General features: G+C 45.7%; 4 protein-coding genes across 15 annotated transcripts in view; 3 read left to right on the top strand and 1 right to left on the bottom strand.

Annotated features, from left to right (window-relative positions):
- The window catches only part of LOC119849376 (zinc finger protein 420-like), a 3,142,523-nt gene that overhangs the window by 92,358 nt on the left and 3,028,538 nt on the right, over positions 1-21,627 (bottom strand). The gene's annotated exons all lie outside the window — the stretch shown is intronic.
- The window catches only part of LOC119849403 (zinc finger protein 501-like), a 1,099,011-nt gene that overhangs the window by 203,937 nt on the left and 873,447 nt on the right, over positions 1-21,627 (top strand). The gene's annotated exons all lie outside the window — the stretch shown is intronic.
- LOC119849388 (zinc finger protein OZF-like) overlaps positions 1-21,627 on the top strand; it is an 875,044-nt gene that overhangs the window by 494,318 nt on the left and 359,099 nt on the right. The gene's annotated exons all lie outside the window — the stretch shown is intronic.
- LOC119849389 (zinc finger protein OZF-like) lies at positions 1,359-20,039 on the top strand. 2 transcript variants are annotated; one of them, XM_038386429.2, is made up of 3 exons: positions 1,359-1,494; positions 15,754-15,867; positions 16,218-20,039. In XM_038386429.2, exons 1-3 carry the CDS (start codon positions 1,461-1,463, stop codon positions 17,738-17,740), a joined length of 1,671 nt encoding a protein of 556 aa, XP_038242357.1. In that variant the 5' UTR covers positions 1,359-1,460; the 3' UTR covers positions 17,741-20,039. The 2 variants fall into 2 exon arrangements, with proteins under 2 accessions (XP_038242357.1, XP_043359786.1); XM_043503851.1 differs by lacking the exon at positions 1,359-1,494 and adding an exon at positions 7,471-7,512.

Below are 21,627 nucleotides of genomic sequence, written 5' to 3'. Positions count from 1 at the left end.
GGGAATCCTTGCACTGGGAGGCTTGGGGGGTCTAATATGTGGTTGGGAGAATTCCACATCCATAAAATTGACCAAGTCCAACAGCGCTTCTCAGTTGGGGTCAGGCATCGCAACATGCCAGAGCCAGAGAGCATCGATTGGTCAGCACCAGGACACAGGCAGACAAGTATTGGTGTGGGCTGTGGGGAGAGGGGAAGGACCCAGCCATGCCCAGACTTCCCTATTGGGGCTGGGGCGTGGCAATTCCCAAGGTGGGTGTAGATCAGTCCTTGGTGGGGCAGCTTGATGCAAAGTATCCTGGTCCCACACAGTATAGGCAGAGGTCTGGTGCACAGTATCAGTTCTTCTCCAATTCAGAGGGAAGGGGAAGCTAACGTAGGCAGTCAGGCCTACTGGTTGGAGCAGCCATCGGTAGCCAGGAATTGGGACCCAGGATCAGAGGCCAAGTGCCAGAGCCAAGGGTCATGGCTGGAGTCAGGAGTCGGAGCCCACGGTCAGAACCTGGTTATCTGGAGTGGGGCAAACCTGGGTCCAAGGCTGGAGCAGAGCTGGGAACAAGCAGGTGCAGGAGCTGCCACAGCCATTGGTGAATGCTTTGAGATGTTGCTGGACTGCTGTTGCGGCTGGACATAAGAGTTGGTCTGCTGACATTTCCAATCAATCACACACTATAGCCAATTCCGCAATCTGTTACAAGCGAGCTGCACTCATCAGGTTGTACAGAAACTGGTTCTGCTGTAGGCCCTGCTTTCAGACTGACTCTGTTTGCAGGCCCTGATTCCTGACAATCCTTGATTTTTTCCCCAAATATAGAACAGAACTATTTATTGAAAACTTTTGCCTCTTCTGCATTATTATTGATACTTCTACCAGTTCCATTTAGTAATGTACCAATATCATTGTTAGGATTTGTTTTGTTCTAGTACAATTTAAAAAAATCTTCTTTATATCATCCTTAACTCTGCGGGCCCTAGATTTCTCCTTGTGTCCCTTAGCTTCCCTTTTCAATTTTCTATAATTCCAAGCTTCTGACTTATATTCTTTACTATTGACTTCCCCTTTGTTTTATTTGTTATATATTGTTTCTTTATTTTGAGGGAGTTCGGGGCTCCATCTACTATATCAGTCTCTGGCTAGTAGCTGTGTAATAAATGTGAAGACCATGCCTCCCTCTGTCCTCTGGGTGGGATGAGGGGCTCTCTTTCTCACCTTACTCTGATGCCTCCTAGCTGCTCTGAAAAAGGTGGGGGTGGGACTCTGCTACCATGCCACTCCAAGAGCTTCCATTTTACTGGCCCTGCTCTCCCATAAATTGTGCGGTTATCACTGGGGCAGCAGGTACTGACTGGGGAATTATTCTCTTTCAGGGAACGGTTACCTTCTAGGAAGTGGCTGTGCATTTCACCAAGGAAGAGTGGGCTCTGCTGGACCCTACTCAGAGAGCCCTCTACAGAGACATCATGCAGGAGAACTATGAGAATATGACTTCGCTGGGTAAGAACTCCTGTCCCATCAGTTATTAATAAATGTGGGGGCTCACTTTTATATGTTTTCTCATCATATAATTTTGACAGGTTTCCATACCCCCCTTTTTTTTTGCCTTATGTCCTGCCCTGGTATCATTTTTGGATATGTGATTTTTTTGGTGCTATCGGTCCATTTTGAAAAAAATATATCATTTTTAAATTTTATATAATTTATCCTTTCTGGATTTATGAAAACTGAATGATAACTTTCCTACCTTTTCCTCATTTTAAGATGCAATTCTAAATAAAGCCTAGTAAATAGATGTACTATGTCATGCATGGATTGTGTGGCAGTCAGAAGTGTCCATCTGTTGATAGGAGAATGTATAAGGTGCCGTTTGGGAATGAAGGGAGAACAGGGAGCAGTGGGAGAGGAAAAAAAGATGCCAGTAGGTGGGGAGGGCTGAGGCTGTGTAAGGAAGGGGAAGGTGTCTGTGGAGGATTAGGGCTGAGGTCTGGTCCACACCTGAAACGTAGGTTGACCTAGCTATGTTACTGAGGGGTGTGAAAAAAATCACATCCCTGAGAGACATAGTTAAGCCAACCTAAGCCCTGGTATAGACACTGCTAGGTCAATGGAAATATTCTTCTGTCAACCTAGCTACTGCCTCTCAAGGAGTTAGATTTCTTACAGTGACAGAAAACAGTCCGTGTACTAAGTGTCTATACTTATAATTAAGGGTCATTGCTGAACTTAATTGTTTCTGGGCATTATATGTTATCTTCCTATGTATTCTGGCCTCTCTAGGCATACATAACAAAATTATTGTCTGACTCGTGCATTAAAAAGAATTGCTATTTTTTTTCTATATATAGTTAGGGTCTCTTGTTCTCTCCACAGTACTGATGTCTTTATGCCTCAAATAGGTTTCTGCAGACCAATAAGACTTTTAATTAGAAATCACATCATAATAACACATCATTAAGACATAATAATGAAAAATTGACATTGAATAAGTTTAGAATGATTGGCCCACAACTGTGTCCATTCCCTTGTGTTTCACAATTTGTTTTCCAGAGTCCTATTGTAGGATTCCCAGTTTTTCATCAGATGAAGGATCTGAAATGTATACAGAGTAGCAGTAGCCAATTGTATAAATGGATTTCATGTTGTCTTGAAGTTACTCTCAATGTTTAGTACTGCTTTATTTTTCTTTTTAATGAATAGTTGCAATTAGCTCATGATCATATATGTACACCCACTTAGGCCTTGTCTACACTACAGAGTTTTGTTGACAGAAGTCAGCTTTCGTCAATAAAACAGTCGTGGTGTACACACTACAATGCTCCACTTGCCAGTTTAACTCTTCTGCTTTGCTGACAAACTAAAACCATCATGATGAGAGGCGTAGAGCTTTTTGTGGCAAAGTTAGGTTGACAACGTGTCAGTGTAGACACTGTGCTTGGTTATGTCACTGTACCTGGCCTCCAGGAGGTGCCTCACAATGCCCATCCTGACCACTCTGGTCAGCAATTCGAACTTGGCTGCCCTGCAGCCAGGTACACAGACGTTCACCCCTCCCCCTTTAAAGTACTGGGAAATTTTGAAATTCCGCTTTCCTGTTTGCTTGGCGTGGAGAGCTCACATTGCATCTTCCCAGCTGACCGTGGCGGCTCCGCGCAGCAAACATGCTCCTGCTTGGAGTACATCGGAGTTGTTGGATCTGCTGGGTCGGTGGGGAGAGCAGGCTGTGCGGTCCCAGCTCCTTCCAGCCATAGGAACTTCAATAGCTACGGGAAGATTTCTCATGGCATGTTGGAAAAGGACTACAAAACGGGACATACAAAGATCAAGGAACTGAGGCAGGTGTACAAGAAGGCAAGGGAGTCAAACCACCTGGTGCGGGACCTCTGGTGCTGCACCAGAGACCTGCCGCTTCTACAAGTAGCTGTATGACCCCACCTCCAGCACCAAGATCCCCATGGATACTTCAGGAGGGCTGGAGACAACAGCCAGCACACTTAACCCTGAGGACAAAATGGAATTGGAGGATGAGGTGGGGCAGGGTCATCCAATACAATGAAGGCAAGCCAGGACCTCTTCTCAACCCTGGAGGATTCAAGCCAGGACCCAACACTCTGGCTCTGGTGCTCACAGTGCAGAAAGGAGCTCTGGTAAGTGCTCTTTTTGATTTGATACTGCTCCGTTTCACATGCAGTTGTCCTTGGTTTCATTTTATGGTAGAAGTTGGTTAAGTTTAGAAATGTACAAGACTTGCAGTGTTTGTGTCTGCTTCCCATTTCCCTATGCAGCTATGCTGTGGGGTTGTGACAAGGCCCACCAGGGTACAACCTGGAACGGTGGGACTGCTGTGCCCCCTTAAATCTCCAGCCTGAGCTGGCTCTCACAATACTTTGCCAGTGACAAACAGTGAACCCCTCAAAGTAGTGTTTTCACTCAGCCACCAATAAGCAGAGGCACATCCAGCTAAGCTGCATAAAGGCTCCCAAGCCCCTAACCTTGAACCCCAGAAAAATATCATCTTACACTGCTCAAGACCTTCTCTTTAACAGTGCAGACTTGCTTATTAGTTCACCACTTCATCAAAGGAAAGTGGACATGCACCAGCCTTGGTAAGCTGAGCAAATTTCCCAAGCACTTTAGACAAACTCACTGGTAAGGATAAAATATTAGAGTAGGTTTATTAACTACAGAAAGCGAGATTTTTAAGTGGTTATAAGTGGCAGTCATAAAGGTCAGAAATAGTGACCAAATAAAATAAAAAGTAAGTATGCCGTCTAAATCGTAAATCTCATGAGACTAAGCTGTATTTGGATCAAGCAGTTTTTCTCACCTCACTGGGTGTTGCAGGCAGGTTACAATCCTTAATACACAGGACTACTTTCCTCCTCAACCTGGGACCAGGCTTCTCAGTTCAAGTCTTGTTTTCCCAGTATTCTTGTTTCCGTCAGTGTAGGTGGGGGAGGAGAAAGGTAATTGCATGATGCCACTGTCCATTATTTTATACCCTCAGTCCATGTGCCTGGAAAAATACTAGCTCCGACATTTCCTGGTAACGCTGTGACTCAGCAAGGCCTGAGCAATCCCACTGGTGTGGCCTTGTTCAACTGAGTCATAGAGTTGAGCAATCCAGATTGTGTGGTACTTGTGCAACTCTCTTACATAATTGTAAATCCCTTGTTTATGGCTCCCCTGTGGTCGTTCAATGCCCGCCTGAGTGTGGTTACCTCCTTTGTTGTCACTGGACAACTAGCAGTGGGCGACTCCCAAACCCACAATATATTTCATTAATAACCATAGAACAGGATCTCATAACTTCATGCACACTAACGATATACATATTTTGACAAACAATGAGCTTCTGCAGATCATGACCTTTCATATGCTTTCTTAAATGGCATGCTCCACCCCCATGGGCCAACCTCACCATGTTTAGGACACTCTTAGTCCTTGCCAAGGGAGAGTGAGAAAGAGGTGTACTTAATTATTATGATTCAATGCTGTGAGTGCACTCACAGTACTACCTCTATTGATTGCTTCTTGTTTTTCTGCAGATGTGGCCTTGAAGGGAACCCCTTACACACCAGCAGAGCGCTTGCGTCAGATAAGGAGGCCATCCAGGTGGAGGAAGGAGGACATGTTTAGGGAGGTGGTCCAAATGTCTCTGACACCGCAGATCATGATCACAGGGCATGGTGAGAGTCAATTAATGAAAAATTGAAAATACATAGTCATGAGAGAAAGCAAGGCCAGGAGCATATTTCAGAGGGCCAGGAGTGGATGATAAACTGATGGAGGACCAAACAGAGATGCTGAAGTCCCTAACTGAGCTAACTGTGTGCCAGACCCTCCGCAAACTCCACCCTCACATTTCTTGCATGTGCCCTTCCTGTTGCAGTACCCCTTGCACTCCACCCTTCGGACAGGTTCCTTAACTACAGCTGGACTCACACACAGCTATGAGAGGCTCCATTAAGAGACTGCTCCTCAGTGTTCTGTCCCTCACAAAACATTGAATTCTGTGTATTGGTTATTGCTGTTTAATAAAAATGTACTCATAGGAGAAAAATAAAGACTCATTTTCTTTCTACGTATGGTGGTTGCTGCAGGAATTCATACACAGTGGGAAAGGGCACATATGCAGACTACATATCACACTCAGGAAACAATTAGCACAAGGGTCATTCCAGGCAGCAAGTAAACAAAGCCTGGCTGAATGCATTGCAGAAAGACACATTACTGTGGCTCACTGTCAAAATGTTGCTTCAAAGCCTCCCTGATTTGAATAGCCCCCCTATTGTGTCCCTCTAATAGCTCCAGTATCTGGCTGCTAAAAATCAGTTGCCAGGTGATCTGACTCCACACTCCACCCCAGGCAAACTTTTCCCCTTTAGTTTCACAAATATTATGAAAAGTACAGCAGGCTGCTATGACCATGGGAATATTTTCCTCACTGAGATCTAACCTGCCATAAAGACAGTGCCAGGGAGCCTTTAAACTGCCAAACATATATTCAACAGTCATTCTGCATCCGCTCATCCAGTTGCTGAAGCGTTCCTTGCTGCCGTCAAGGTTTCCACTGTAAGGCTTCATAAGCCATGGAAGTAAGGTGTAGGCTGGATCTCCTATGAGCACTACAGGCATTTCAACATCCCGCATTGGAATCTTCTGGTCTGGAAAGAAAGTCCCTGCTTGCAGCTTGCTGTAGAGGCTAGTATTCTTGAAGATGCGTGTGTCATGCACATCCCCTGACCACCCTGCTTTGATATCAGTGAAACAACCCCCGTGATCCACGAGCACCTACAATACCACACAGAAGTAGCCCTTTCTATTGATGTACTCCATTGCAAGATGGTCTGGGGCCAAAATTGGGATATGCGTGCCATGTGCCACCCCAGAACAGTTAAGGAATCCCATTCCTGCAAAGCCATCCACTGTTTCATGCACATTTCCTAGAGTCACAGTCCTCCATAGCCGGATGTGATGAATGGCCTTGCACACTTGTGTAAACGTGACCCCCATGGTCAACTTCCTGACTCCAAACTGATTCATGACCAACCTGTAGTAGTCTGGAGTTGCCAACTTCCACACAGCAATTGCCACGTGCTTCTTCACAGAGAGAACAGCTCTCATTTTGGTATCCTTGCAGCACAGGGCAGAGGTTAGCTCTGCTCACAGTTCCAGGAAGTTGGCTTTGTGCATCCAAAAGTTTTTCAGCCACTGCTCATCATCCTAGACCTGTATAACAGTATGATCCCACCACTCAGTGCTTGTTTCCCGAGTGCAGTAGCAAAGGTCCACCGTGTGCAGCTGCTCCATGAATGCCAAAAGTAATCTGGAATTGTTTCTTTCCATGGCACACAGCAGGACAGGCTCCTTGGGTTCCTGTTCAGATTTGCAGCTGATGAAATACTGTATGATTAGCCACATTGTGTAACCATGATGCCAGGGCACTAGGAATGTGCCTGGCGGGCAATAAACCTGGCTGAGTGCCTTTGTCACTGAACCGTGCTTGTGTTTATCTTTTTTATAAGTAACATTGAGGTTTGCTGAATTAACATGCTGCATTATTTGTTAATTACATTAAAGTTTTAAGGACAGAAGCAGGGAGTACCCTGAATACCATTACTAAGGCAATGACATTTTAGCCTTTAGCACTTAACAACACTGGGTAGTACTATCGAGATTTGCTGAACCAATTCTCTGTGCAAAGCTAAACAGCACAAAGAAAGAACACGCCCACCCACCAGCCAACTGACAACTGTGGGGAAGGAAAGAACACAAGGAATGGGTACTCCTTGGGTCACAGGAGGTGGAGAGAGCTGAGATTGGTGAGAAGAAGGGGACTGAGTATCAAAGCTACACCTCTGTTCCCTTCCAGGTGACAAAGTGCCCACCCCCATGAAGCTGTCAGGCCTCTTGCATTTCCCTCTCCTGAAGTGGAATTCTGGAATAGCCTTGCTCTCAGACAGAGCCCTGGGTGACAATAACCTGCATATCAGCTGTGCTTACCCAGCAAGTCAGGTTGAGTGCAAACACCTTTGAGAGTCTGGGATTAGGGGTGCACAGTGACAAAACAAGTTTCTTCAAACCACAGTCATGTTTATTTTGCATAGGAAAAAAGCGTAAGAGCAAAAAGGATTATAAACTAACTGTTTTCACACAAGCCTGTCTTACCTAAAAGCCTGTCATCCCCAGTCATCAGATAGGCAGGTCTTGCTTCTTCAGACACCCCAGCAGGGTCCCTGAGTTTCTGTCTCACTTCTCCAAATAATTATCTGAGCAGCCAACCTCCTTTATAGAGGGAGTCCCTGTTTCAGCTGCTCCAGGCCTTTTGATTTTTTGGGTCCCAGGCCTGGCGCAGCTCATGAAACTCAGTTCTGTAAGTTGGCTGGAGAAAGGAGGTAGAATATTCAAAGCAAATAGTTCGGGCAGTGTTTCTTAGCAAGGGACTGCCAAGGTGTGATTCATCATGAGCCATTCACTTTCCCTTTCTGCTTGTTTTCCTTATAGGCCCTCCCCCCCATTAAACTAATCAAATTATTCACACAGTAAATATCCCAATATTCAGGTCAACATACAGAATTCATCAACATTACAGAGCAGCTCCAACTTTGTCATGGGGGGGTTGGGATGGAGAAATTGGGCCAAGGAATCCCTGGGAAATGTGTGGAGGGGGTCAGTGGGACATAGGGGAGATTCTGGGACTCTGGTTCCATAGCATTATGGAATCATTGGACTGGAATGGACCTCGAGAGGTCATCTAGTCCAGTCCCCTGCACTCGTGGCAGGACTAAGTATTATCTAGACCATCCCTGACAGGTGTTTGTCCAGCCTGTTCTTAAAATTCCCAATGATGGAGATTCCACAACCTCCCTCAGTGATTTATTCCAGTGCTTCACCACCCTGACAGTTAGGTTTTTCCAAATGTCCAACCTAAACCTCCCTTGCTGCAATTTAAGCCCATTGCTTTTTGTTCTATCCTCAGAAGTTAAGAAGAACAATTCTTCTCCCTCCTCCTTGTAATAACCTTTTATGTACTTGAAAACTGTTATCTTGGCCACTCTCAATCTTCTCTTTTCCAGACTAAACAAACCCAATTTTTTCAATCTTCCCTCATAGGTCATGTTTTCTAGACCTTTAATAATTTTTATTGCTCTTCTCTGGACTATCTCCAATTTGGCCACATATTTCCTGAAATATGGCACCCAGAACTGGACACAATACTCCAGTCAATGACTAATCAGCGCGGCATAGAGAGGAAGAATTATTTCTCGTGACTTGCTTACAATACTCCTGTTAATACATCCCAGAATGATGTTCAGGTTTTTTGCAACAGTGTTACACTTTTGACTCATATTTAGCTTGTGATCCACTATGATCCCCAGATCCCTTTCTGCAGTACTCCTTCCTAGGCAGTCATTTCCCATTTTGTCTGTGTGCAATTGATTGTTCCTTCCTAAGTGGAGTACTTTGCATTTGTCTGTATTGAATTTCATCCTATTTACTTCAGATCATTTCTCCAGTTTGTCCGGGTCATTTTGAATTTTAATCCTATCCTCCCAAGTACTTGCAACCCCTCCCAACTTGGTATTGTTCACAAACTTTATAAGTGCACTCTCTATGCCATTATTGAAATCATTGATGAAGATATTGAACAGAACCGGACCCAGAATCGATCCCTGTGGGACCCCACTCATTATGCCTTTCTAGCATGACTGTGAATCACCAATAACCATTCTCTGGGAATGGTTTTCCAACCAGTTTTGCACCCAGCTTATAGTAGCTCCATCTAGGTTGCATTTCCCTAGTTTGTTTATGAGAGGTCATGTGAGACAGTATCAAAAGCTTTACTAAATTCAAAATATACCACATCTACCTCTTCCCCCCATCCACAAGGCTTGTTACCCTGTGCAAGAAAGCTAACTATCAGGTTGGTTTGACACAATTTGTTCTTGACAAATCCATGCTGACTGTTACTTGTCACCTTATCATCTTCTAGATGTTTGCAAATTGATTGCTTAATTATTTGCTCCATTATCTTTCCGGGTATAGAAGTTAAGTTCATAGAATCATAGAATCATAGAATCATAGAATATCAGGGTTGGAAGGGACCCCAGAAGGTCATCTAGTCCAACCCCCTGCTCAAAGCAGGACCAAGTCCCAGTTAAATCATCCCAGCTAGGGCTTTGTCAAGCCTGACCTTAAAAACCTCTAAGGAAGGAGATTCTACCACCTCCCTAGGTAACGCATTCCAGTGTTTCACCACCCTCTTAGTGAAAAAGTTTTTCCTAATATCCAATCTAAACCTCCCCCATTGCAACTTGAGACCATTACTCCTCGTTCTGTCATCTGCTACCATTGAGAACAGTCTAGAGCCATCCTCTTTGAAACCCCCTTTCAGGTAGTTGAAAGCAGCTATCAAATCCCCCCTCATTCTTCTCTTCTGCAGACTAAACAATCCCAGCTCCCTCAGCCTCTCCTCATAAGTCATGTGCTCTAGACCCCTAATCATTTTCGTTGCCCTTCGTTGTACTCTTTCCAATTTATCCACATCCTTCCTGTAGTGTGGGGCCCAAAACTGGACACAGTACTCCAGATGAGGCCTCACCAGTGTCGAATAGAGGGGAACGATCACGTCCCTCGATCTGCTCGCTATGCCCCTACTTATACATCCCAAAATGCCATTGGCCTTCTTGGCAACAAGGGCACACTGCTGACTCATATCCAGCTTCTCGTCCACTGTCACCCCTAGGTCCTTTTCCGCAGAACTGCTGCCGAGCCATTCGGTCCCTAGTCTGTAGCGGTGCATTGGATTCTTCCATCCTAAGTGCAGGACCCTGCACTTATCCTTATTGAACCTCATTAGATTTCTTTTGGCCCAATCCTCCAATTTGTCTAGGTCCTTCTGTATCCTATCCCTCCCCTCCAGCGTATCTACCACTCCTCCCAGTTTAGTATCATCCGCAAATTTGCTGAGAGTGCAATCCACACCATCCTCCAGATCATTTAAGTTGTAATTCTCTGGGTTATCCTTATTTCACTTTTTATAGATTGGCACTATATTTGCCCTTTTCCAGTCTTCTGGAATCTCTCCCATCTTCTATGACTTTTCAGAGATAAACGCTAATGGCTGATATCTCCTCCGTCAGCAACTTGGGTTTTCTAGGATGCATTTGATCAGGCCCTGGTGACTTGAAGTCATCTAACTTTTCTAAGTAATTTTTAACTTGTTCTTTGCCAAATGTAACCTCTGATCCTGCCTCATTTTCACTGGCATTCACTATGTTAGACATCCAATCACCACCAACCTTCTTGGTGAAAACTGAAAAAAAGAAGTCATTTAGTACCTTTGCCATTTCCACATTTTCTGTTATTATCACCGCCCCCCCACCCACCCATTGAGTAACGGGCCTACCCTGTCCTTGGTCTTCCTCTTGCTTCTAATGTATTTGTAGAATGTTTTCTTATTACCATTTATGTTTCTAGTTAGTTGGATCTCATTTTGTGCCTTGGCCTTTCTAATTGTGTCCCTACAAACTTGTGTTATATGTTTTTATTCAACCTTTGTAATTTGACCTAGTTTCCACTTTTTGTAGGACCCTTTTTTATTTTTAGATCATTGAAGATCTTTTCATTAAGCCAGGGTGGTCTCTTGCCACATTTCCTCTCTCTCCTACACAGTGGGATAGTTTGCTCTTGTGCTCTTAATAATGTCTCGTTGAAAAACTGCCAACTGTCTTCAATTGTTTTTCCCCTTAGACTTGCTTCCCATGGGATCTTACCTACCAACTCCCTGAGTTTGCTAAAGTCTGCCTTCTTGAAATCCATTGTCTTTATTTTGCTGTTCTCCCTCCTACCATTCCTTAGACTCATGAACGCTACCATTTCATGATCACATTCACCCAAGCTGCCTTCCACTTTCAGATTCTCAACCAGTTCCTCCCTATTTGTCAAAATCAAATCTAGAACAGCCTCCCCCCAGTAGCTTTCTCCACCTTCTGAAATAAAAAAATTTTCTCCAATACATTCCAAGAACTTGTTGGATAATCTGTGCCCTGCGGTGTTATTTTCCCAACAGACATCTGGATAGTTGAAGTGCCCCATCACCACCAAGTCCTGGGCTTTGGATGATTTTGTTAGTTATTTAAAAAGAGCCTCGTCCACCTCCTCTTCCTGGTTAGGTGGTCTGTAGTAGACCCCTGCCATGACATCACCCTTGTTTTTACCCCTTTTAGCCATACCCAGAGACTTTCAACAAGTCTGTCTCCTATTTCCATCTCAACCTCAGTTCAAGTGTAGACATTCTTAATATATAAGGCAACACCTCCTCCCTTTCCCCCTGCCTGTCCTTCCTGAACAAGCTGTACCCTTTTATGCTAATATTCCAGTCATGTGTATTATCCCAGCAATCTGTGATGCCAACTATGTCATAGTTGTGTTTATTTACCAGCATTCTGGGTTCTTCCTGCTTATTCCCCATTCTTCTCGCATTAGTATACAGATATCTAAGATATTGATTTGATCCTCCCTCCCCCAGTTCTGCCTTGTCTCTCCCTTATTTCTGCTATAACAGCCCATTCTCTCCACAGGATTCTGATCCTTCTCCCAGGTCGCCATGTTTTTTGACTTACCTGTGGGTTTTGGTCACCTGCCCCCTTCAAACCTAGTTTAAAGCCCTTCTCACTGGGTTAGCAAATATGCTCTTCCCCTTCTTCAATAGGTGGACCCCATCTCTGTTTAGCAGTCCTTCTTCCTGGAACAGCATTCCATGGGCAAGGAAGCTGAAACCCTCCTGGCGATGCCATCCTCGCAGCCAGGCATTTACCTCCAGGATGCAGCTGTCTCTGCTTGGGCCCCTACCCTTGCCTGGAAGGATCAAAGAGAACACCACCTGCATGCCCAACTCTTTCACCTGTACTCCCAGAGCCCTGTAGTCACTTCTGATCTGCTGAGGGTCTTACCTTGCAGTATCGTTAGTGCCCACATGGATGAGTAGCATGGGGTAGTAGTCAGAAGGCCGGATGATCCTCGACAATCCCTCCGTAACGTCTTGGATACTGGCCCCTGGCAGGCAGCACACCTCCCAGGATGCCATGTCAGGCTGACAGATGGGTGCCTCTGTCCCCCTCAGGTTTCCCGTTTCCTCCTAGGAGTGGTGACTGCGATCCTCCCAGCCTTGGGGATACATGGCTTCTCCTCCACTACCTTTTGGGGGGTGATTCCTCATCACTCAATGCCAGGGCAGCACATTAGTTTTCCAACACCATGGTGGGTGGGTTGGGAGTAGGGGTGGAGCACTGCCTGCTGCCAGAAGTAACCAGCAGCAAGTGTCCTTCCTGTGACAGAGCCATGCCCTCTTCCCCCGATGGTGTGACAGCAGTTCTCTGTAGCTGGATAGCTTCTTCAGCCTTGGATGTCTCCATATGAGTACTCTTGAGGAATTCTTTGTGGGCACATATACTCCTCAGCCTACCCACCTCCTCCTGTAGCTCTCCCATCTGCTTCCTAAGAGATTCCACTAGCAGATACCTTTCACACTGGATGGTCCCCGTTGCCCTAGATTTTGGGGGTGTCTATACCCCCAGAATGTGATTAAGCTAATTGCAACCATATTATATGCACTCAGCCACTATGAATTAATGAAATAGAACACCACATAGTTAAGGGTTAATTTGGAGACAGGCTTTCAGAAGCAAGATCATAACTACTGGCAGTTTTGCTAATCAGTATGGGAGGAAGGGAAGAAAACATAAATAACTGAGAGTGAAAGAAACTATGTGGATGGACAGGCTTGAGTCTAGATGCCTCTGATAGTAAAAGTTTATTGAAAGTTAGGAAAAAGGATGATTTAGTAGGGGTCATTATGACCTATATGTTTTGTAGAAGTAAGTTATAAAAAGTTTACATAATAGAGTGTATTTGGGAGCAGTCCTTGGGAGCTATGCTGTGAGAGACATTTTCCTGATGTCTTTACTCCCTGGCAGGGAGGCGTTTGGCCAGCACTGACCTGTCATTGATTAGCCATACCATATCAGAATATAGGTAAATATCTGGGATGTTCTAAATCTATTGCTTATGCCTGTCTGTGCTTAAATCTAATAAACTGCAATGTTAGACAAAAACATGCTTACTTACATTACTCCTTGATCAGACAGAATTGCTGAATTCCTGTTGACTTATTCCTTACACCTCCTGGAGTGAAATAGTTAAATCACCCCTGTTGGGGGTTCTGATAATCCTAGGTAACACCCCCAGCCTGGCTTTCTGTGAGTGGGAAATGCAGGCCACAGTCTGCAAATCCACACTAGGGTCTGGGTAGAGGCATCCATGGTTAGGTTCTCTGTCTGGATACAGGCACAGGTGGAGGAGACAGGAGCAGCATTGACACAAGTGATACAGACCTTCCTAACCCTGGTGATTATACTACATCTCCCTCCCACAAACTCCATCTCAAACTCCCCTGTTTGCGGTCCCCTCTTCACTAGCTCCCCTTTGTCGCTTAGCCTCTGGCATTTAAGGTCTTCTCTCCTAGGTCAGTTTACGCCTTTGTTAATCACACAGCGGGAGGGTGTTCACAAGGCTGATCAAAGATGATCAAGGATGATTTGGGGACAAAGGCTCAAACAGTCCTGGGACATACAATCCCAAATAACCCAGTAACTGACATAACCTGAAAGAGACAAACAGACAGACAAACAAACTCACTCACCCCAAGATTAGTACTCGCATCTTGTTCGTTCAGCCCGGGGGGATCTCCTTCTCCCCCTCTCAAACTCCCATTTCCAGTCCCCTGTTCATCATCAGGGAATCCCACACCATAAACACAGAATCTGAATTCTGCCAGAGACAACTGGTATCTGCTGAGACTGGCGGGGGGAGGGTCACAATTTAAATATTTGTCCCCCATGAACAGCTTGAGTCACACACCCCTAAGTATGCTTCCCCCTTACCCTCAGCGGCTCCTCCCTGCTGCTCCCAGCTGTTTGCTGCTGCCTCTCCCCATGGCCACAACTCCCAGCTTGCCGGCTCCAGTAGCAGCCATGTAGGGAGGGGCCCTGGTGGCACCATGTAACCAAGCAGGGCCAGCAAACCCTTGTAAAAAACTGGGGTGCCCCCCCATGTTTCACCTCTGGCTTCTGCCCAGCAGGGAGGGAGACTTGGGAGGGCTCCAGCCCCATGGGACATGCCTGCTGGGGCTCAGGGATTCAGCAAGAGCAAGGCTGAAGCCCTGGGCCCCGGCAGGTGCGCCCCAGTTCTTGAGATGTTGAAGGTTGTCATATGCAACTCAGAGGTTCAGTAAGATTGGCCACCCCTCTATGGAGTCTGCACTCTCTCCTTACGATAGTCCAGTTTCATTTTATTTGACATTCTTCTTTCAAATGTTATTATTTTCACTCTTCTTCTCTCTCTATGGCTCAGTGACTTCCCCGCCTCCCCCCCCCATATCTTTTCCCTATGCCCTGTGGCCCAGCCACCTTTGCTGAAATCTTATGTTCTTTGCACTGACAATATGCTCCATCCCTGCCACAAACATGTGCTTTCCAGTGATGTCATCCGTTGGTAGAGAAACTTCTGGGGACTGAAAGGGTCTCACTTCACCCACTCTGTTTCTGTGGCAACCACAATCTGTTTTCCCTGCAGGTTCCTGGGATCTTTGAGTCGGTCCCTCCTGAAGTCACATAGCCTGATTCTTCCTTTTCACATTTTCCCTTCCCAGAGGAATCAGAGTCTGTTTCACCTAAATTATAGTATTTAATTCACTGGAGTTATCCACACACTGGGGAATATTCCATACTCCCTTCCATTTCTCCTGACTTACTAGAGTCTCTATTTCCTCAAAATGGGCTTTCCTGACATATAATACCACTGACATACTGCATTCTGGGGCCTCTGTGCTCCCTCTTCTTCCTTACTGTACTGAACCCCACCAGCCAATACTCACCTCTTCCAGATCTCCTAGTCTCTGGTCCTCTCTCTGTCAGAAAGAAGCATTTCTAGGGGGACTTCCCTACTGTCTGGAGTCATCAGTGTCAGGGACATGGAATCTCTGTGTTTTAGGAGCCTCTTTGATGATGAGTGTCTGGTTCTGTGTGTTCACAGGAGCGATAGGGATGGTTAAATCCACCAAAAGCAGTGTCCAGCACCTCTGAGAAACTTGAGAGCTGTCCTGGTTACTGGCTGGGGTTAAAATAATAGAACACTTTTTCCTGACAAGCATCCCATGAATTCAACTGATGTCCCTTGTTTTCTTCCCCTAAGCAGGGTTTCCAGTTTCCAAACCTGATGTGATCTCACAGCTGGAAAAAGGAGAAGAGCCGTGGGTCTCAGAAATCCAGGACTCAGAGGAACAAGGGATCCTGAGAGGTGCCTGCACAGGTGAGGAATCATTAAACCAACTCAAAAACGGTCAGTGCCTGAAGGAAAAAGCTGGGATTCCCTACAAAGACCTTGTGAACTCTCTGAATTCAGGATTTTCCCTAGCATGTATCATACCCTCAGGGCAGATATTGCTCATGATTTCCTACCTATCCTGACTGACACCTAGCTTCTTCCCTGACCTGCTGTCATCCTGAGTGTTTGAATAGGATGTGGAAACAAAATTTCTCCCCTTTTCTCTCCCTTATGGGGAAAAAAGTTTAGGCAATTCAGTTCCTGATTCTTCCCCATCTCTCCAGCACATCTCTCCCATTTTCCATTCCTGTTTGTGGTTTCTCTGTCTATCCCAGCAGGTGATGAGATGGTGACTGAGAAGGAGGGTCAGAATCTTCAGCAGATGGATGCTGAGCAAGTGGAACCACACAGGATGTTATTGCAGAGATCCAAAGGGAATGTGTCCAGACATCTTGAGCAAGGAAAACTGTATGAGAGTCACCACAGGAGAGAGAGCCAGCCAGGGGAGAAAGAGAGTAAATCCATTACTTGTCAGGCAACTCACAAAGACCTCAGGGGACCCACAGGACAACACATAAACCTCACAGAAGAGGGAAAAAACACATGCACTGAGTGTGGGAAAAACTTCCGAGGACGCTCAGGCCTTAGTAATCATAAGAGAATCCATACGGGAGAGAGACCCTATGAATGCAGTGAGTGCGGGAAAACCTTCACTCAGAGTTCTCACCTCATTAGACATGAGAGAATCCACACTCGGGAGAGACCCTACGAATGCTGTGAGTGCAGGAAAAGCTTCACTCGGAACTCAGACCTTATTACACATCAGAGAATCCACACAGGGGAGCGGCCCTATGTATGCTGTGTGTGTGGGAAAACCTTCGCTCAGCGCTCAGCCCTTACTAAACATCAGAGGATCCACACTGGGGAGAGACCCTATGAATGCAGCGAGTGTGGGAAAAGCTATACTCGGAGTTCAGACCTTATTACACATCAAAGAATCCACACAGGGGAGAGACCCTATGAATGCAGTGAGTGTGGGAAAACCTTTACTTGGCGCTCAGCCCTTACAACACATCAGAGTATCCACACAGGGGAGAGACCCTATGAATGCAGTGAGTGTGGGGAAACCTTTGCTCAGCGCTCAGCTCATATTAGACATCTGAAAATCCATGCAGGGGAGAGGCCCTATGAATGCTGTGAGTGTAGGAAAAGCTTTACTGAGAGCTCACACCTTATCACACATCAGAGAATCCATACCGGAGAGAAGCCCTACGAATGCTGTGAGTGTGGGAAACGGTTCAGTCAGAGCTCATACCTTACTAAACATCAGAGAATCCATACCGGAGAGAGACCCTATGAATGCTCTGAGTGCGGGAAAAGGTTCACTGACCACTCTAGCCTTACTAAACATCAGAGAATCCACACAGGGGAGCGGCCCTATGCATGTGGTCAGTGCGGGAAAAGCTTCACTGAGAGTTCGCACCTTATTACACATCAGAAAATCCACACAGGCGGGGGATACTATGAATGCACTGAGTGTGGGAAAAGCTTCACTGAGCACTCAACCCTTACTAAACATCAGCGAATCCACACAAGAGAGAAACACCATCAGTGCACTGAGTGCGGGAAAACCTTCTCTCAACGCTCACACCTTATGAATCATGGGAGAATCCACACAGGGGAGAGACCCTATGAATGCAGCGAGTGTGGAAAAACCTTCACTTGGCGCTCAGCCCTTAGACATCAGAGAATCCACAGTGGGGAGAGACCCTATGAATGCAGTGAGTGCGGGAAATGCTTTACTGAGAGCTCACAACTTGTTAGGCATCAGAAAGTCCACAAGGGAAATGATAAATGATAAAAACCAAATCCAGGGGCTCACAAATGATTTTTTCCCTTTAATACTTTTCCTAATTCTGACATCAAGACCTTTAAGGCTGTCTGCACCGTTTGCTTCACCATGGTCCCTCAGCACCCCATGTGGTTTCCTATTTTTGTTTTTTACAGCTCGCCTTTCTTTGGGGTGAATCTCGTGGGCTTTTCTGTAAAACTCCATAGTCCCTATGACTCAGGGGAATGTGTGTCCCTCCTGCCAGGAATGTCAGTCAGCTCAAGGTATGGGAAATAAAGGTCTAGCTATATCAACATAAAATCTACCCGGGCTTCATCCCCAGTAGGATTTTTCATGGAGTTACATAGCTCTCGTTAGCTATCCTGATGTAAAATCCCAACTATTCTTGCAGTAATGACATAGATCATGTCTAGGGTTATCTAGCATATTTCCTTATGACCTGACCCAGAATTCATTTCCTAGTCAAAACCAATCTGGATCATCACATTTATACTCTTCCTCCCATTGCAAAGTGACTGTTATAGCCATGGAGTTCACCCTCTGGAACAGATCGTCTCATTCCCAGTTGTTCATACATTGGATTTGGGTGTGCTCAAGATGCTTTGTACCCTTTTCCTCATTTAAAATACATTTAAATATAACAAAGAGCAGAAGCAGGGTGGGGAAAAGTGTGGTTTCAGCCTCTGTGAAACCTGAAGGCGATGGGGTGATTTGCAGGGATTCCCTCCTGCAGCATCGCCCCAGCTGTGTTACCTTCTAAGTTTATCTTCTTCACTTTCTGCCCATCCACCTCCCAAAATGTCCACGCTCAGAGGCTAATACACTTGAATTCTAGAAAGGAGCTGTGACGCTATCAGGTTGCCAGCTCAGACCAAGGCAGCAGCCTAATTCATTCACATGTGAAGAGTAATCAACGGAGTGTCAAAAGGTATTGTACTGTGATCAGGCCAATTCACTTCTGTGTTGGTATATTTCAGAGGAAATGTAATGTTATTGTTCTTGCTTATCCATAAACCTGTTGATTGCTATAACCTTATATAATACCCTACACAGCTGTGAGGAGAGCCAACTTTAGGATACTGTTAACACCAATACTATAAAATTGCAAGGAATTTGACCAGATATACCATGTAAGGTATTTGTGAAAACATTATGATTTGCCAAGTATGATGATCTTGTTTATGTTTGTATCACCTTTGTATTGTGTGTTATAGATATGTAGGTTATAGCTGTATTTCGAACTTGTGCTGTGCATATGAGAGACACCCCCAGACAGATTGGCATCAGTACTGCCTAGCCTGTTTGATGGCTCATCAACGGTCATCAGCTGTACAATGAACCCATTGAAAAAGCCAGGGACTAACACCTTATGAGTCAGCAAGGCACATGGTCTGCTTTTGAACATAACTGTAAGCCTTTTCCATGCCATGGGCTGTGAAGCTTGTGTTTGGGACAGGAAGTACAGGCCACATGGCAAAAGGAATATAAAGGGAAGCTGCCTCATCTCTATTTTGTCTTCATTCCTGCTTCTTCCTCTTTTCTACAAACAAAGATCTGAACAAAGGACTGAATGACTCATCCAAGTTGTGGATGTGTTTCAGAGGGACTTTCAAGCCAGCAAACTCATCAACACTGCTGAGAACCTGATATATGGACTTTGAAGTCTCTGTATGTATCTGAGTATTTTATCATTCAACAACTCTCTTCTTGTTCTTTCTTTTTTCCTTATAAGCCTTTAGTTTTAGGTGCTAAAGGATTGGCTGGCAGCTTGGTATTTTGGGTAAGATACAACCTAATACTGACCTGGTAACATGGCTGACCCTTTGGGGTTAGAAGATCATTTTGTATATGTGAGCAGAGTTTTAAAATAACTTCTCACTGTATTGGAGCTAGGTGCTGACTGGGAGCCAGAGAACTGGAATGCAATAAACGGGGCAGTGTGCTTTTTTTTTTAGCTTCTTGATAACCAGTGTGGGGGGAGCAGAAGCACAGTTTGTGACTGATTGAAGAGTTTAACTTCAGTGTTAACCACCAGTTCTGGGAGTATCTGCTCTCCCTTTTGCAGCCTGCCCTGAACTTGGCATTTTCAGTAAGGGCTGCCCCAGGCACCAGTTAGTCACACCAGGTACTCCACCCCGCAGGTGATTACACATAATATACTCAGCTATGAGAACCTCATTGGTGTATGTGCTTGTGAATTTCCTTTTTCTTCCCCTTTATAGCTACTTTTCTCTATATGACTGAAGTCTACCTTAGCATTACATAGTTACGTTTGCATGGATGTGGAATAAAAATCTACTTACGGAAAGTGAATGAATCTTTATTATTCTCCAACATACGGTGATTGTTGCTAACATTCAGAGACAGTAGCAATAGGTGCATGTGCATTGTCAGAGTAGTGCACACACAACAATCATTACAGGGTTCATACCATGGTACAAAAAAACAATGCCAGCAACACACATTACCGTGGCTCACTGTTAAAATGCTCCTTCAAAGCCTACCTGATCCAAATAGCTCTCTCTGAGCCCCTCTTATAGCCCTGGTATCTGGCTGCTCATAATCAGCTGGCAGCTGTTCAACTTCCATGCTCCACCCTTAAGGAAACTTATTCCCCTTTACTTCATAGATATGAAGCATACAGCAGAGTTATGACTATGGGAATATTGTCCTCACTGAGATCTAACCTCCTGAGGAGACACCACTAGTGACCTTTCAAATGGCCACAGGCACATTCACCAGTCATCCTACACCCACTGAGTCTGTTGTTCAGGCACTCCTTGCTGCTGTGAAGGTGGCCAGTGACCGGCTTCAGGAGACACGAGAGCAAGGGTTAGGCTGGGTCTCCCAGGATCACTACTGGCATTTTCACACCCCCAATGGTAACCCTCTGGTCTGGAAAGAAAGTCCCTGCTTGCAGCTTTCTGTACAGGTCTGTGTTTCTAAAGATGTGTGGGGGATCCAGAGGCAGCTGGTGGTCCCCCAGAAGTATCACTACAAACTACTGTACCTGGCCCATGACATCTCCCTCTCAGGACACCAGGGAATCCGGCGCACCTGGCAGAGGCTACTACAGAACTTTTACTGGCCTGGAGTCTCTACCACTGTCTAACAGTATTGCCGATTCTGTGACCCCTGTCACAGGGTGGGGAAGGTGCGGGACAAGGGGAAAGCGGTTTTGAGACCTTTGCTTATTATAGAGGAGCCTTTCCAGAAGGTGGCCGTGGACATAGTGGGGCCTCTCAGCAAGATGACCCAATTGGGGAAGAAATACGTTCTGGTGGTGGTAGATTTTGCTACCCTGAGGCAGTGGCCTTGTCTTCTATCAAAGCAGACACAGTGGCAGATGTGCTGCTGACCATTTCAGCCGAATGGGGTTCTCCAAGGAAATCTTGACAGACCAAGGATCCAACTTCATGTCGGCCCTGTTCCAGTGCTTGTGGGAGAAACGTGGCATCCGGCACATCTGGGCCTCAGCGTATCACCCCCAGTCCAAAGGGCTGGTGGAGAGGTTCACAATGGGACACTAAAGATGATGCTGAAAACCTTTATGAACCAGCACCCGCAGGACTGGGACAAGTATTTACCTCACCTGCTGTTCGCGTACAGAGAAGTGCCCCAGGAGTCTACCAGGTTTTTGCCTTTTGAACTGTTATATGGAAGAAGGATAAGAGGGCTCCTGGACCTGATGAGAGATGAATGGGAGGCGAAGGTCACTCCCGATAGAGAATCAGTGGTGGAGTATGTCTTGACCTTCCGAGAAAGACTTGCTGAGCTCATGGGCTTGGCCAAGGAAACCCAGAGGAAGGGCCAAGGAAGCCCAGAGCCCAGAGGAAGCAGAAGGTCTGGTATGACCGCACGGTGTGGGACCGCGCCTACGCCACCAAAGGCCA

This window comes from Dermochelys coriacea, chromosome 28 (assembly GCF_009764565.3).
Source record: "Dermochelys coriacea isolate rDerCor1 chromosome 28, rDerCor1.pri.v4, whole genome shotgun sequence".
NCBI lineage: Eukaryota > Metazoa > Chordata > Testudines > Dermochelyidae > Dermochelys > Dermochelys coriacea.
This window is presented reverse-complemented; position numbering and strand designations above follow the sequence as displayed.

What these genes read in the sequence shown, in the direction of transcription:
- LOC119849389 (XM_038386429.2), top strand. Translation starts at nt 1,461, where the DNA reads ATGCAGGAGAACTATGAGAATATGACTTCGCTGG. An exon ending in TGAGAATATGACTTCGCTGG is followed by an intron (nt 1,495 to 15,753) that starts GTAAGAACTCCT and finishes TCCCCTAAGCAG; the next exon opens with GGTTTCCAGTTTCCAAACCT. An exon ending in CCTGAGAGGTGCCTGCACAG is followed by an intron (nt 15,868 to 16,217) that starts GTGAGGAATCAT and finishes TGTCTATCCCAG; the next exon opens with CAGGTGATGAGATGGTGACT.